The sequence below is a fragment of the Neolamprologus multifasciatus genome, chromosome 20 (assembly GCF_963576455.1).
Source record: "Neolamprologus multifasciatus chromosome 20, fNeoMul1.2, whole genome shotgun sequence".
NCBI lineage: Eukaryota > Metazoa > Chordata > Actinopteri > Cichliformes > Cichlidae > Neolamprologus > Neolamprologus multifasciatus.
Genome location: NC_140458.1, coordinates 2619762 through 2636351, shown reverse-complemented (window position 1 = coordinate 2636351; position 16590 = coordinate 2619762). Strand labels below are relative to the sequence as shown.

Below are 16590 nucleotides of genomic sequence, written 5' to 3'. Positions count from 1 at the left end.
TGACAACCAACTACTGAAACCCAAGGCCACACACCTTGACCACACATTTTCGGTATGCACAGCAAATGTCATACCCTAGCCCAGTCTCTCTCTCTCTCTCTCTCTCTCTCACACACACACACACACACACAGAGAGAGAGAGAGAGAGGGCTCATTTATCTTTCTGCCATGAGACTTTACAGACATACCAGGAGATTTAAACTGTTGTTTTGTCTACACTGTAGGTATGTTGTAACCACAGTCCCATCTGAAAAACTGTAGTCCTTGAATGGATCAGTGAGAGAATACTAATTGCTGCCTCAAACTGGAGACAAATGTCCACAAATTCCTGGAGGGAGAATGCCCAAAACTATCAGAACAGACTGAAGGAAATGAGGAAGAAGTAGAAAATTTTTTTTCATCCAATAAAACCACATATAAAAAACGAGCAAATGAATGGTACATAAACATGAACAACCACCCCAGAGACCCAAGTTTGGTTCTTGCACAACTTATTAATTAAAAACTGTTACATTTATGTGAATGCCAAAACCTCAACAAGTCTCTAAAAGATAAGGTATTAATAATGAATGCATCTTTTATAAAGTATTACTCCTCCTTTGTATATCATTTATAAATGTGTCTATAAATGTAAATGGTTACAAACTGGAATACCAGCCAAAAATTTAGACACACCTTCTCATTTAAAGGTTTTTCTTTATTTTCATGACTATTTATACTGTAGAGTCTCACTGAAGGCATCAACACATATAGAAATTATGTGGTAAACAACAAAGTGGGAAAAAACTCAAAACATGTTTTATGGATTCTTCCAAATAGCCACCCTTTGATTTGATTACTGCTTTGCACACTCTTGTCATTCTCTCGATGAGCTTCAGTTTTGAATAAATCCCCAACAGTGTCATCAGCAAAGCACCCCCAAACCATCACTCCTGCTCCTCTGTGCTTCACAGTGGGAACCATGCATGTAGAGACCATCCATTTACCTTTTCTGCATCGCACAAAGACACGTTTGTTTAACCCAAACAAATCTTTTCTGACTTAGTAATGGTTTCTTAGCAGCTATTTTTTCCTCACCTGCCTAAAACATTTGCACAGTATTGTATATGAACTCCAAATATTGGTCAGGAGTAAACATTTCTAACTTGATTTAATCAATTTTCTGTTTTGGGGGTGGATTTGGTTGTTAATATTAAATATTTGTTGTTAATGTTAAAATGACCATAAAATAGTTTCAATGTCAGTTTTGAGATTTTTTTCCCCAGTTAGAGCAAAGTAGCGCATAACCCTATAGTTGTTCAGAAAATATTTATGTCCTGCTTAATAACTCTAAAAGCCATACTAAGAGGCATATTGTATTTTTGTTTTATAAAACATGCTATTACTAGGTGCAGAGTGATGTCATTGAGTAGGCTGGTGCATTTGATGAGTGACCTCACCTGACTCTTGTGTTGCAGTAAGATGATTGCAAAAAGTCTTTGGCTGTGTGATGACTTGTTGCTTCCTATTTTGTCATTTTTTTATCTGTACAAACATAAACGCAGGGCTTGGTTTTGAGAATAACTGTGTTCTCTAAAAAATAGTCACTATGGCCTTTTGGAAGCACTAAAGCAGCTGTATATTTGTGAGGAGTCACAATTTAATCACAAAGTTCACACCCCTCGAGAACAGTGGAATGCTTTTTACTTTCTTTTTTCTCTTTCTTTCCTCACCCCGCCTAAAAAGGCAGGGCTTATGGTTTTGCTTATATAGCTTCACATTTCAAGTTCAACTCTGTTGAACAAACTGTCTGCCAGAAATGAGGGACTTCCTAAAAAACTTTCCCTTTAGGGAATTCAGTGTCTTTATCACCATCGTCGTCAGCTTTACTTATAATGTTTTACTTGACAGAGATGTGGTGTGCACTTGCATAGATGTATCTAAAGACTGCTGGATATACTTTTTTATGCCGGCGTGTATAATTTTTTCCTTAATACTTTGGACAGACAAGACATTACAAAGAACCTGCAACTACTATACATTTGTATGTTGCGAAAAACGACCTGATGAGCAGCAACGTGAACGACCTGATGAGCAGCAACGTGAACGACCTGATGAGCAGCAACGTGAACGACCTGTTGAGCAGCAACGTGAACGACCTGTTGAGCAGCAACGTGAACGACCTGATGAGCAGCAACATCAACAACAGAATATAAACTGCAGGGGAGCATTATGTGGTGTTTTCTTGAGTCGCCTTATCAAGGCACTTTGTGTTGGTGCGCTGTGGGTTATTTCTGTGCTCATCGATGGAGACTGGTATGTTTGCTGTCAGAATGATCATTCTGAAAAGCAATCACAGTTAGCCTGCAAAGATAAAACCAACATGACAGCTGAAGAAAATGTGGTCATCAGTACCCTGAAAAACAAATCAAGAGTGAGTTTTTTTCTTACTTTATTCATATCTTATAACGCTGTTCTGTCACAGCAAACATTGTTGAAGTCCCAGCATCATCTCATTATAATAGATCAAGCTACAAAAGAAATATATAATCAATTAAAATAGTCAACTGCTGCAACATTAAAAAGATATAAAAAAATCAGTGAATAATCAATAGTAATCCAATAATACCATGTATTTGATTCTAAAAAAGTGTCCTAAATACTTTTACTTTACTATGTGTGTTAAACCAAATTCTGAAAACACAACCTATGCACTGTTTTATCTACCTAAATTATAACTATTACTTGTAAGGGGGGGAGGCTAAATAGGTTACTTCCACTCTGCAAAATAAATATCCAGTGCAAAAATCATTTTTAAATTTTTGTGGACCACATTTTGCAGAAGACTTTCAATAGGACATACTGTACGGCTGCAAAGGGGCCTGAACATCCCCATCATCTCTGCTTACCTTTATGTAAAACTCACTAACACTGCAAGAAAGTCTAACAAGGGCATCTAAGTCACACTGACATTGCAAACTCACATCACTGTAATGCCCATGATGTTGGTTGAGTTTCTCTTTGGAACTATCTGGTTTTTAAGTGATGACATGATGAAACCTGCTTCCAAAAAACGTGAGCATTCATCCTCCAGCTTCACTGTGCAGTGTTGTCAACTCCTCAGTAAGGAAAATCGCTATTGGCTGTCCAAAAAATCACCAGAAGTCGCTAAATGATGTCATTGCCTAATTTGCATACTTGCTCCTGCCTATGTAATTGTAACAGATGCTGTAGGAGAGAGAAATACATAGTGGAAGAGACATAAAGTGAGTAAAAAACACCCTAAAAGCATTTAGAATATATTTATTCTAAATTCAATTTACAAATTGAATTTCTCTTTTCTATTGTCTTATTATTGTTTTCAATAATTCCAACCCTCCCTCTTTATCTGCACTTGGGACCGGGAAAGTGACCCGAAATAGGCACATTGGCGAAGTTACTTTTTTTGGTGTGTGTGTGTGTGTGTCTGCAAGGACATCTGATTTCTAAGTTTGCAGTGATTGGAATGATGTATTTTAGTGCATTGATTTAAGAATCAATGCACTAAGAAAAATGTACAGTTACTGCTGCTCCCACCCTGCGTTGCAGCGGCTTCACTCATGCGCAATTCATTTGCAGTTGTACGCGTAGGGGTGAATATCTCTTGCTCTGACATCAGCTGTGGGCAACTGCTGCGTAAGGACTACCTGCCGCCTGTGAGCATTTTCACATGGGCGAGGTGTCCACAGCAGCACCCGCTGCTTGTTAAAAGTAAGATTGATACGTGCGCTCATGTGAAAAAGTTGTCATACGTCTCCAATAACAACAGAAAAAGTTGCCAGATTTGCTAGTCGCTTTTTAGAAAAAAGTCGCTAAGGGGGTCTGAAAACTCGCTAAATATAGCGACAAAGTCGCTAAGTTGGCAACATTGTCACTGTGCTAATGTGTTTATAGCTGCGCAGAAAGCCACCATGTAGCACGTCATTATATACCAACTAGGCCAGGGGTGTCGAACTCCAGGCCTCGAGGGCCGGTGTCCGGCAGGTTTTAGATCTCACCCTAGATCAACACACATGAATCACGTGATCAGTTCCTTACCAGGCCTCTGGAGAACTTCAGGACATGTTGAGGAGCTAATTTAGCCATTAAATCAGCTGTGTTGGATCAAGGAAACATCTAAAACCTGCAGGGCACCGGCCCTCGAGGCCTGGAGTTCGACACCTGTGAACTAGGCCAACTTCAGTAACCCTACAAACGTCACTGCTGTTTAGTTTTCTGTCTTCATTTATGTCAGAACTGATAGCACAGCTGTACGTTTTACGTTTCAGTCAGAAGATGGTATATCATGTTTAGGTGGAAACAATACAATACAAATACAATACAACTTTATTTATATAACACATTTAAAAAACAACGGTACACCAAAGTGATTCAAAATAAAACAGCAGGTTAAAACATGATTAATATAAGACCATTAACAAAGTACTGAATATGCTAACAGGTCAATAGCACTAATTACACAAGATTAAAAGTGAATATCAAATCAAACTTGCTAAAAACATAGATAAAATAGGAATTAAGTATAAAATACAGGCATTAACTAACCAGGAAAGAAAGATTAAATAAGTGAGTTTTTAATCGTGATTTAAATGATTGGATGGAGTCAGATGCGCAAATAGCTATGGGAAGGTTGTTCCACAGGTTTAAGAAGCTAGCAAACTAACTTCCTGCTGGCTTCTAACTCCGTTAAATTTCATAAATTCTGTTTTCATGGATGTTAAGCTTAATTGTTGCACCTGGTAGAGCAGCCACACTGATCATTTTATTAAAGATGAAAGAATTTAATCAGTTTGTAAACCTCAGTGTTTGTTTGACATGGGACCTGAAGCAGAGTTTGGATCCAGAAATAGCTAATGATGTCAGACTTAAAGACTGGATTTTTACACATGTCCCAGCCAATGATTATGGAAAGTCAAAATGTTTGCTGGATTCTTATTTTAATCGATCAGCCTGTAATCAGCAGATGTTTTTATGTTTCTTTTTCAGTGTATAGGCTTCTCTGTGCTCTTGGCTATCATTGGTCTGGCAGCCCTGATGTCATTATGTGACCGGAGATGCTATTACAGCAGAAGACAAGTCTATGACAGCGTGATCCTGGAAGAAGGGGAAGATGTACTGAAAGACACTTTGAGAAAAGCAGCGAAAGAGGAGTTAATTAAAATGATCTCTGAAAAAATAAATGGAAATGAGAATAGGAATGGAGGTGGAAATGAGAACGAAGGAGGAAATGGAAATGGAGGAGGAAATGGAAACAGACATAGAAATGGAGGTGAGAATGGGAATGGGGGACAGGAAGCAAATGAAGGGGGTGGACAAGAAAATGGGAATGGAGTAGGAAACGTAGGTGGAAATGAGAACGAAGGAGGAAATGGAAACAGACATAGGAATGGAGGTGAGAATGGGAATGGGGGACAGGAAGGAAATGAAGGGGGTGGACAAGAAAATGGGAATGGAGTAGGAAACGTAGGTGGAAATGAGAACGAAGGAGGAAATGGAAACAGACATAGGAATGGAGGTGAGAATGGGAATGGGGGACAGGAAGCAAATGAAGGGGGTGGACAAGAAAATGGGAATGGAGTAGGAAACGTAGGTGGAAATGGGAATGAAGGAGGAAATGGTAAAGAGGGTGGAAATGGAAATGAGCATAAATGGATAGAATGTTTTGATGTTGCTGCACAAATGGTTAAAAACTCAAGCAAACCAAAACTTTCCAAAGAACAAAGACAGGAAAAAAATAGTAGTACAGATCCACAGTGAGATCTGTAACAGCAGCAGAAGTGACTGACTGTCAACATAAAATAAAAAATAGCCTTTAACGGCAATTTAAAGTCATTTTAAAATCATAAAACTCCACAAACTAATTCCACATGATTATTATTGTATTTTATATTTAAGTCTTTTTCTTATAAATGACTGTCCAACATTCAACTTACAGTTACATTAAAGTTGTTAAATGTGTAAGGAGATTATTTAGTGACTTTATATTTGTTTTCTTTTGTATGGGATGGATTTGGACAAATATAATATATAACAGGTTCTCCTGTTCCTGTATGGTGCTGCCCTTAATGTTTGCAGGTAACTGCCATTTTGTGGCATTGATGTAAAAAGCCAGTTTGAGTCTCATGTACACGGGTATTTTTGAAAACGAAGATTTTCTGTTTTCATTTTTTTTTTCCTGTCTAAATGCTGCCAGGAACATGCCAAAGCAACAGGTGGCGATATATTCCTAACCGTGTAGAAATGTAATGTTGGTTGACGCATGCACTCTATATTCATATATTTCTTTAACACACATATATACAATTGTCACAAGAGCAGTAAGCCAGATGCACAAAGCAGAACACCTTTTACTGTTTTACAAGAAAATCATTAATACATCATTAATGTCAAAGTTTTTTAAAGTGAATATAGTCGTGTTCTTCTTAGAACTCGTTATTCTAGAAGACCTTTTTTCTGAACAAACATGTTGACTCGTGATCTCCAATAAAAGAAATAAAAGCTTGGGAGTCCCTGTAGCAGCTTCAGTAACTAAGTCCAATAAAGTATCTACATTTGTGATTTTTCTGCTTTGGAATTTTAGGATCTGTGCTGTGAAAAAAGCTTTAATATTTAAATCTGATCACTTTTTAATACTTGCTGTTGGACTCTTTCACCTTTATGAGGTAATCACCAACATTTGTATGCTGCCTGCTCCATTCATGTCTCTGTATTTTTTGTGACTATTTTTTTGTTTGTGCCACTATCTATTCATTTACATGTCTTACTTGATTGATGTAATTTCTTTCTCATTTATTTCTCTTTGATTTTTTTTCCCCTTAAATTGCAATTTTGTGTTTCTGTCTTCTCTTTTCTTTGTTGTTGATGTGTTTGCCTTTCTGTTTTCTTCATTTCTTTGTGGTCACTTTGTAGATAGGGCACTGAAAATTAAAAAAAAAAATCAAATAATAAGTAAGTGGGGATGGGGATCAGTGTGAAATTCATCTAGTCTTAAGGTCTCTTTTAATTTAAAAAGAATATTAAACAATTAATATGAAACTTTTTTTATTATCTCAAGAACTTTAGTTGACCTGCTTATTTTAAAATAAGTGTATTCAGATGCATGAAATCAGATGATTGTTTCTCAAAATAATATTTATCTGTGTTTAAATAACAATAAATAACAGATTGTCAGATCAATTGAAATGACAGGGCAAAGAAATTGTTGAGCTCTTCTTTTAGTATGTGGCTGTTGTCAGGGGTTTGGGGTCCCTGGCCTTTGCAGCTGGTGAATAATCATTTGGATGTTATTAAAAAGAGTACCTTAAACTGCAGCATTCAGGCTTCTATTTTTCTCTTGTTTTTCTCTTGCTTCACTCTGGCGTCTCCTGCTGGATTAAGGCTCAAAGTGTAGGTGTATTTTCCTCACCAACCAGGAAACTTTGTTTCTTTTTATTTATTTATTTAATGTTTTGGGCTAAATCAACAAACAAATAGTAGGCTCTTCTTACTCCAGGTTTTGGAGCAGCATGTGTTCCCATCTACACATTAACCCACCTATTTCAGTAAATAATGTGTGATCCAGTGGCCTTGCTGCTGTCCTCACTTTTGTCCACTGAAACATTTAGCACATGATAAAATGGAACAATGTGGCAAAGGAGGCACAGAATTGATCAGCTAAAATATATAGATATTATAAATAAATAATTATAAAGCAAAAAACATTCCTTGCAAACACCAGTTGGCCTCCTTATTTAAAAGACTGTTAAAAGAAGAGCTGATGTCTCATAATAACAAACATGCTTCTGTTTTTCAGAATCAGAATACTTAAATAATCCCTGTGTTGTCTTCGTAGCGCTTGTTAAAAATAACACAGCATCCACTTATAACACAGCATCCACTTATGCCTTGCGAGCTACTGCTCCAAACATTTTATCAACACCATTCTTATGTCACACCACAGACCAGTCTTCTTTTATGTGCTCCCCTGGAGGCGTTCATGAGCTTTCTTAAATACACTGCCCCCTGCTGGAAAACCTTATCATTACACGAACATCTACATAACAACACGTCCCCTTTTCTCTGAATTATATACAACATAGGTCTTATAAACTAACATATACACATAATATTTTTTTTCATTAATATTTTTTCAGTTTTTTTAAACACCATCAGAATATAAGATAAAACAAATCCACTTCACTAGTCTTACAGATTAAGCCTAACTGGTCTTTTGACCTTACGCTCTGACCTCCTCAATACAGGTTCTGAAACAACTTCATTTTCTCTACATTCTCACGTCCATTTGATGGTTTCAAATCAGACACTTTCTCTGCATGTGACACATCAACATTTTCATCTTCCTCACCACATTGTTCCTCCTGAAATGTCTCTTTAATCTTCAGTAAGTTGTGACGGTTCCTTCTGAACACATGACCTTCTTCAGTTCTTACGTCATATGATCTCGGACCTGCTTCCAGAAGAACAATGGCTTTCCTGCTCCATGTATTCTGATCTTGGATTCTCACTACATCGTCCTTTGCAAGCAATCCAAGTGCTCTTGTTCCCTTGTCATGTTGCTGTTTTTGTTTCCATTTCAGATTCTCTTGCTTTTTTGTAATTTCTTCACTCTGCTTGCTTTCTGCATAGCAGGGCAAAGTTGTGTAGCTTACGACTCATCAGCAGTTCTGCAGGGGATAAACCACAGTCAAGAGGAGCAGTCCTGTAGCTCAGCAGGGCTAAATAAGGATCTGATTGACTGTCTGTAGCCTTCTTCAGAAGCTGCTTGATGATATGCACTCCTTTTTCAGCCTTGCCATTTGCCTGTGGATGTTGAGGACTCGATGTGACATGTTTAAAGCCATATTCTCTTGCAAAATTCTGCCATTCTTTGCAATTATAGCAACGACCATTGTCACAAATGACAGTGAAGACCATCTTTTCCATGCCTGGAAATTTTTTGGGGGGTTTAAAAGCCACAGAGACGCGGTGTTTAGAAAAAATGCGTCTCAACTATCCCGATGCTCCTGCCCCATAAGGGATCACTAAGGGTTTTGTTTAGTCAGCAGTTGTCCTTCTCTCCTGGATCGGCTGGAGCTTTCTTTAGGTGCCTTTCCAGCTTTGACAAAAGTCCAGCTGGGATAACCACGTTTACTCAGGGCCATGATGCCACAGTTATGCTTCACAGTACGAGAAACACACATGGAGAATTAGACTAAGACACGCAACTTGCCATGGGAAGACAATAGCATATACAGCAGACAAAGCCAAGAGACAGAGAGCGAGGGGGGGAACAACAGTGGCTGACACAAGCAAAGAAAACAAACATGAGACAGCAAGCGAACAAAGAGAACTGACTAAGTTAGACAATAACTAGAACTTAAGTTACAAAACTCAGAGGCAGCGAACATCAGAATCTCAATATTTTGCAAAAAATCACAACAAGCTTAACAAACTCAAAAATGATGATGACCCAGGACCATGACAGACGTGGGAAGTAAGTAGTAGCTAATGAATAATGTCTGCTGTTCAGCTTTGTTTCATCAGATGCCCCTTAAAACACAAGTTGACAGTTTCCTGGCAGTTTCAAGTGTAGTGACTCGAATAGATCACAGGGTGTCACTCTTGGCCTGCGTATAAACTGTAAATTCAAGCAATTTTGGGCATTTGTCCCCACAGGACATGGTAGTTTCTCATTTGCGTGGGCGCCGTCTTGACTCAGTGTGATTGCTTTGTAAGAAGGTGAGTACTGTTAGTGGCATCCCCCATGAGTTTCGTTTAAAATAAGTATTATACTTTGTAAAATGTTCAGTCAAATTATGTATACATCGAGTGCATTCAGATGTTCACGTACTGTCTTATGAGAGTGTGAGGAGTTTGTGGTTTTGTTTTGTTTGGAAATATCTGCTGTGATTTTGTGCTTTGTTTCCACGTGTTAACGGAGCGCTCATTCATGCAAAGTTTAGTAGTCTTTTATGTTCATTTTGTCTCACACGTGCACCTGAGATTGTTGTAAACGTTCCTTAATTACATGATTATATTTCGAACAATTTGCTTTTTTGTTGCACTTAACTATATTTTAATTTTTAAGCAAAGTGTTTACTGTAATTGCTTTGCACGGGTCAGCAGCAGAGATGAAGTGGTTTATGCCCTGGTGTCTAATTAAATGGCGCAATCCCAGCCACAAACTGAAAGCTTGTGTCCGACTGGTCTCTGTGCTGCACACATCAATCCAACACAAAACAACACAACGCAGAGTTTGGAGCGCAGGAAGGCTGCTGCACTGGTAGGGTTACACAAGTAGAGTTTCACTCAATGTTGTTAAACTGTTTTAAACCCTGATCTCTGCCTCACTACAGTTATGCCTCAGCCTATTGCCCTTATGGTGTAAAGAGTTTACATACTTTGCTGGAAAGATGCATTTTATTTATCTAAAGCCTAATTGCCCAGACAACTAAAAAACATATGTAATGTAAATAGAGGCCACTGGAGGTCACTGCTGTATCACTTTTTCTCTGTAACCTCTTGTTAGGTTGATGTTCCAGTTATTTTCCTACAGTAGTTCTGTTCAGGCATTTTTTTCTTTTTAATTTTCTTTTCCTTTTTTGCTTCTACATCTACATGATGATAACCTTTGCTTAAGTTCAGTGATTTCCTGGAGGACATTTTGCCATATTTGTTGTATCAGTGGTGGACGTTCATGTTCAAGTTTAAAGTCTCACTATATAAGCAATGCTTGTGAGTCAAAGCTCAAGAGATCCTCTCAGGTCATCTCAGGTGAGCACAGACACCCCACCCATCTGCTTGTTGTTGTGAATGGTATAATCAGAAGAAAGTTAATTTAAAGGAAACTTGGTCTTAAGGAAGGAGGAGTTAAAACAGCTTGTTTTACACAGAGGATGAACTGAGCAAAGAAAATCATTCTTCTTAAATGGTGTATCATGCTAGAATAAAAATATTGAGGTGGAAATGAACATTATAGAATAGTTTAAAGCTATAATATGTCATGTTGTTGATTAAACATAGTCTTCACAAAATTATATAATTTACATAATTTCCTCTCAAATGAGTAAAGTATTATGATTCTAAAAATGTATAGCCAGGTATGGGCTGCCCATATAATACCACCCTGTACAAGATGAAACAGAGTCTGTTCTGGGTCAATGACCCAGTGTTTTTGATTTTTGTACTCTTATTTTTGATATTATGAATTATGACAGTTTGTGTTTTGGTTTCCCAGAGTTTATTCTGTGCTCCCTTGTTTTCCGTCGTCCCTGCCTGTGTATCCCCTCCAGTGTAGTCAGGTCTCTGTGTTAAGCCCGCGTCTCTGAGTCTGTGTCTTTGCGTGTGTGTTTCCTGTTTTATTTTGAAGTTCCGTGTCTGATCTCAGTGTGTTCAGGTTACGCTTCCTTGTCTCGTCAGTTCTGATTTCCCCCAGCTGTGCTCTCCTGTGTCTCATTCCCGTCGTTACTTCCCAGTGTATTTAAACCCTGTGTTTCTCTGAGTCAGTGTCGTGTTGTCCCTCTTGCTGTGTGGATCGCCCTGTGTCTCCCTGTGAGTTTTAGTTTGTTGTTGCCCAGTTTTGTTTACTTTGTATACCCGTTTTTCTGTGACCAGCAAATAAAGCTGTGGCTTTGAGTTCATCCCTTGGGTCTGAGTCCTGCACTTTGAGTCCTCATCTCCTGCCTGCCACACGGCGTTTCATGACAGAGTCAGTGAAGTGTACCGTCAAAACCAACTTTACTGTCAGTTCTGTTCAAATAATTCATAGGATCAAAATGTGTGCAATCAAAGAGACGAGTTGTGAAAAAACAGAAAGCTGTTAAAGGATAACAATAATAACATGGAGTATGCAGGGATTATTAAATCATATACACATTATTGCAGTCTAATACGATCTGCCTCTACAGTAAAAACAGTAACCTGCTTTCAATCATATCGTAGAATAAGAGCAGAACGGTCAGGGCTCGCTATCATCCTACCACATTCTGCTGCACTTACATCCTCACATATCCTCATACACCATCTACAGTCTGCACTCACATCTCTCGCTGGACCACCTGCATCAGGTGAAGGCTGTGTCGCCCCAACAACCTGGGGTTGTGCAGCAGGCATCATGCATGTTAGCTGCTGGATGGTTTCTATACTGTAGCGCTACCTAGTGGTCATAGTCATATCATGATATCCATGTGCTGTAGAGATTAAAGATCACAAGGGATGGAAGTCACTACAAAACAATCACAACTCCTTCTAAAGTAAGGTATTTTACTTATTGTACCTTTAATTGAAAGTACCACCCTGGTTTCAGATAACACTGGTTCATTTTAACTCCTGAATATAAGAGACAATACCTACATTACCAGATAATCAATATTATAAAAATACAAAATTTTCTTTTCTCCTATTACTTCTGGTCTAATCAGCTGCTCTATTTTCTGCATCCTTTCTGTCTCTCTTTTGTTTCTTCTCTCCATCTTCTCCCCATGTCCCATTATGACACAGATGACAGTATGAGCGCTCCCTGTGTCATTAAGGGAAAGAATTAAAGTATTTTACTCGTGAGCCGAATTGCTTTCCAGCGCTGTGCTGAATTACCATAGAAACTAATGAAACAACTTCACAGGGAGCCGCTGAAGTCAGGAGCGCTGTAGTGCGCTCAGACTCCCCTGTCTGAGTCATTCAGTCATTTTGCCTTTATTGTTCATAAGGGAAATTTGGTTTGCAGACAGGCTTTGGAGGAAAAGCAGCTAATCGCACAGCATACAGAACATCAGCGAGGTAAACGACGGTGGATAAGAGCAGACGGGGAGAGCAGAGCAATAAGAAGCCACTGATGAAACAGACAGCCGTTAGAGAGACCTGCGAGGCGGCATCATTGCATGTACAAATGAAGGCGAGTGATTGCAGCGGGGACAAACAAGCCCGGAAGTCTTTTACCAAACAACACGCATGTTTTCAGTCTTTACAGAGGAAAGTCTCTGAGGTGAATCTGATCTGAGCTTTTAGGCTATACAAATAAACTTGACCTCTGACCTGCACTCATGCAGGCTGAGACGTATGATGTGGAGACAGGACTGATGAGGACCAACCAAAAAAGAGCTAAAGGGAAACCAAAAACCCAGCATCTCCTGAGATTCTTGCAGGAAGGGATGGAATGAACTCGTATTTGAGTTGTTTGTTTAATATTTCTCTTCTTGGCATCTTATCAAATGAACGCTGCCTTAGTTTAACGTCAGCGTAACAGGACAAACCTGAAAAACCACCCGTTACTCAGACTTCACAGTAAAAATGCTTTACTAAAGGTGGCCTCTGCAGACCTGTTACCTTTCTTGTTGTGTACAAAACAAATCTTCGCTGTAGTACAATACAAAGCAACATGTTAGAGTACTCAGATTACTTTTTTGTTATAAACAGTAGCAAAATCATTAGTGTTCAAAAAATGTGTTGTTTTGTTACTTTTATAAATAAAAGGAAATCCCGTCTGTATGCAGACAGTGTTCGTCAGGAGCTTCAGTGTTTTTACACCAGTGAGGCGAACACTACTTCGCTATTGAGCTATACTGGACCACCTTGGAAACATGGAAGCAGTGACTGGGGAGCTCACTGCACAGACTGCTACTCCTGTGGCCAAGACCCAGACAGACTCACTAGAAAACCAATGAACAGACGGATGAACGTGGCCTTAGAAAACAATTGTCAGGTCAATAAACTAACACAGATGTAACACATGACTATTGGTTGACATGAAAACTCAAAACTGTAGGTCTGTGTCAGGAGTATTGGAACAGTTGAGATGCATTTTTTTGAAACATGGGGTCTCTGTGGCTTTTAAACCCCAAAACACGCTGCGCCAAAAATTGGTCCACCCCAAGGATCGGGTCCCCCGACACAAACAGAGTAACATAGTGTAGCTGTTAAGTGCAGGAGGATTGGCAGGATTTATACATCGGGGAAACCAAACAACCTCTGGCGAAGCGGATGGCACAACATAAAAGAGCCACCTCGTCAGGCCAGGACTCTGCAGTCTATTCACACCTACAGGCCAGTGGACCCTCTTTCAATGATTACACATCCTGGACAGGGAGGAACGCTGGTTTGAGCGCAGAGTCAAGGAGGCCATTTACGTGAAAAGGGAAAGACCATCTCTGAATCGAGGAGGGGGCCTAAGGGTACATCTGTCACCATCTTACATGCTGTGATTGCAGCCATTCCCCAACTCTCTGTGAATGGGACTCATGGCCATTGATCAGTGGTTGTTGATCAATGGTCATGAGAATTTGCATAATTATGATTAAGGAACTGACCTCCCAGCCCATTGTTCCTTCAGTGGGCTGGTTTCAGTCATTATGCAAATGTACTGTTTATAAGAATTGGGGAATCCTGCAGTCAGCTGAGACTGAAGAAGTCACCTGGATGATGACGAAACGTTTCTCCCAGAAAACGCTACGTCCAGATGAACAGAATCAACTTTTGGGGACTCAAAACTGTAGCTCCACAGTGCCAAATGAGGCTGTCTCCAAAAGCATGTCAGTCCCCATCGACTGTGTTAAAATATCCAAGTTTACAGCATCACAAAGCATATTTACCGCGTGGTAGACAAACGTTTTTCCCCTCTATGTCTCGTCCATCTTTGGACTATTTCCTCCTTCGTAATATTTCAGAGTTATATGATTTTTTTTTAAATTAATAATCCATCTGGATAATTGAGTTAGGGGCACAACTGTTTTTCAGTGTTTGACGCAGGTAGCTAGTGTTGATCGGTTTATGTTAGGCCTCATCCACTAGTTCATGTTGTTAAACCTTTTCTACTGTTGGAGCATTTTTGAGTATTTTTGATGAACTGAATAATAGTTTATGGTTTTTCAGGGTGATGCAAACCACAAAACAAGTTTGTGCATCTGGTTTGATGAGCAAAATTCTAATATTTTAATGATTTGGCCCTATAAAAATAAAACTTACATGAATATATGAATTCAGCTAGCTCATAAAGCTAACTAACATTAGCTGATAAATTAGCATCACATGCATATAAGGTTGCTAATGGCTCCAAGAAGCATAGCAGCAGTCAGAACACTAAAAACCACTGGGTGGCATCATGGTTACTACTTTTTAAGGCTACTTTCTATAATACAGCAAAGATTCAGTCTAAAAAGGTGGAGCCATGGAAAGTGACACATATTATTTTAAAGTAGGAAGCTGTTAAAAAAGGAAAATAAGAATATAGAAAGACGGACGGGACAAAGTTCCTTTTATAGACACTTTAGGCTACAAAAGCAAGTCAGTGCCACAGACTCCCATGGTAAAATCTCCAGCTTTACAACTGATGATGTGATGCTCATGATGTGGATGTTATTCAGGCTTAAAGTCAGATGTGTGTCAGCTGACATGGGCAGAATCCAGCCAGGTTTTCCCTCGACTAACCTGAGTCGCTGAACCGGACCTCTCTGTGTGGTACAGAGCACTATTCATCAGACATGGAGGTTTGTGAAGTGATCAAGTTTGGGAGTGACTGAGATGGACAGCTCAGGTTGGAACGTTTGGAGTGCAAGAGGCAAGACTGGGAATGATTTAGCCACATCAGAGGAAACATAATGGATATACTGGGAAAAGTGTGTCGAAACCTTAGCTGCTAAAGAGGAAGACAAAAAAGGTTATATGAGAGAGGGCATGATGTGTGCAGGGTGAGATGGGGGCAGAGACCTCTAAAGGGAGCTGAAGAAGAAGGCCTGGGCACAGCTTCCTAATCGAGTTGCTAGCTGATAACAGCACTGCGCCCTCGTGCCCAAATATGGTTACTTCTGGTTCCCAAAGATGATTCCAGACTAAACACCAACACCAAGGCTTAAAAATGCAGAACCAAAACCAGTGAATGATATTGTAGTTGTTGCATAGCTAGCATATTAATGCTAGCGGGCAAAGTGCCACAACCAGCTAAAATATAATTAGATATTTAGTTTAAATGCAACATTTGTTTGAGAAACTACAGCAACACATTTCATCAAGTCTGATTATCACTATTATAATGTCATGTTGTTGTATAGGCCTTCCTGTTGTGACTTTGTTTCACTTTCCATTTTGTATTTGCTTCACACGATGACCACAAAAAACCGTTTGATTGTGAAGCTTTTTGTTTTTGTCTTTTTTTAATTGACAGTAAACAGCAGACCGCAGCAGCTAACAGCAAACACGGCCATCAGCTTTTCAAATTAGCTTTTTAGCTGCACATAAATGGCACCTCAGCTCTGAAAAATAACCTACAGCCACACCGCCACATCACCGTCTCCTGATATGAGAGTCGTGAACAGCAGAGTCTGTTTCTGTTCGTTTTATTTCTGTGGTGAGTGCTAATAAAGTTAGCGGGGTTAGCCTTCCCGGCTGTGTCCCAATAGGTTTTAATCCTGGTGCTGCTCATCTGACAGCTGGAGAGAAAAAAGATGTGGAAAATCAGTTTGTACAGCCCCACTGTGAAACACTGCTGATAGCCTCAAACACACACACCAAATAAACACACAGAGTTAAAGCCTGTGGCGTGCAGTCTAAGGGGGACCCATAACCTTGGACGAGGGGAATAGAAAGCGTATATGTACGCAAAAAATG

At 39.3% G+C, this 16590-nt stretch overlaps 1 protein-coding gene across 1 annotated transcript; it reads left to right on the top strand.

Moving 5' to 3' along the window:
* The first annotated feature begins 1142 nt into the window (after nucleotides 1–1142).
* Nucleotides 1143–5928, top strand: LOC146494081 (uncharacterized). The gene is made up of 2 exons (XM_085146046.1): nucleotides 1143–2413; nucleotides 5005–5928. Exons 1-2 carry the CDS (start codon nucleotides 1799–1801, stop codon nucleotides 5773–5775), a joined length of 1386 nt encoding a protein of 461 aa, XP_085002172.1. The 5' UTR covers nucleotides 1143–1798; the 3' UTR covers nucleotides 5776–5928.
* Nucleotides 5929–16590: the final 10662 nt, after the last annotated feature.

Bases quoted from the DNA above. Each gene is read 5' to 3' on its own strand.
- LOC146494081 (XM_085146046.1), top strand. From the start codon at position 1,799: ATGAGGGACTTCCTAAAAAACTTTCCCTTTAGGGAATTCAGTGTCTTT. The intron at 2,414-5,004 runs GTGAGTTTTTTT...TTTCTTTTTCAG, and splicing joins CCCTGAAAAACAAATCAAGA to TGTATAGGCTTCTCTGTGCT.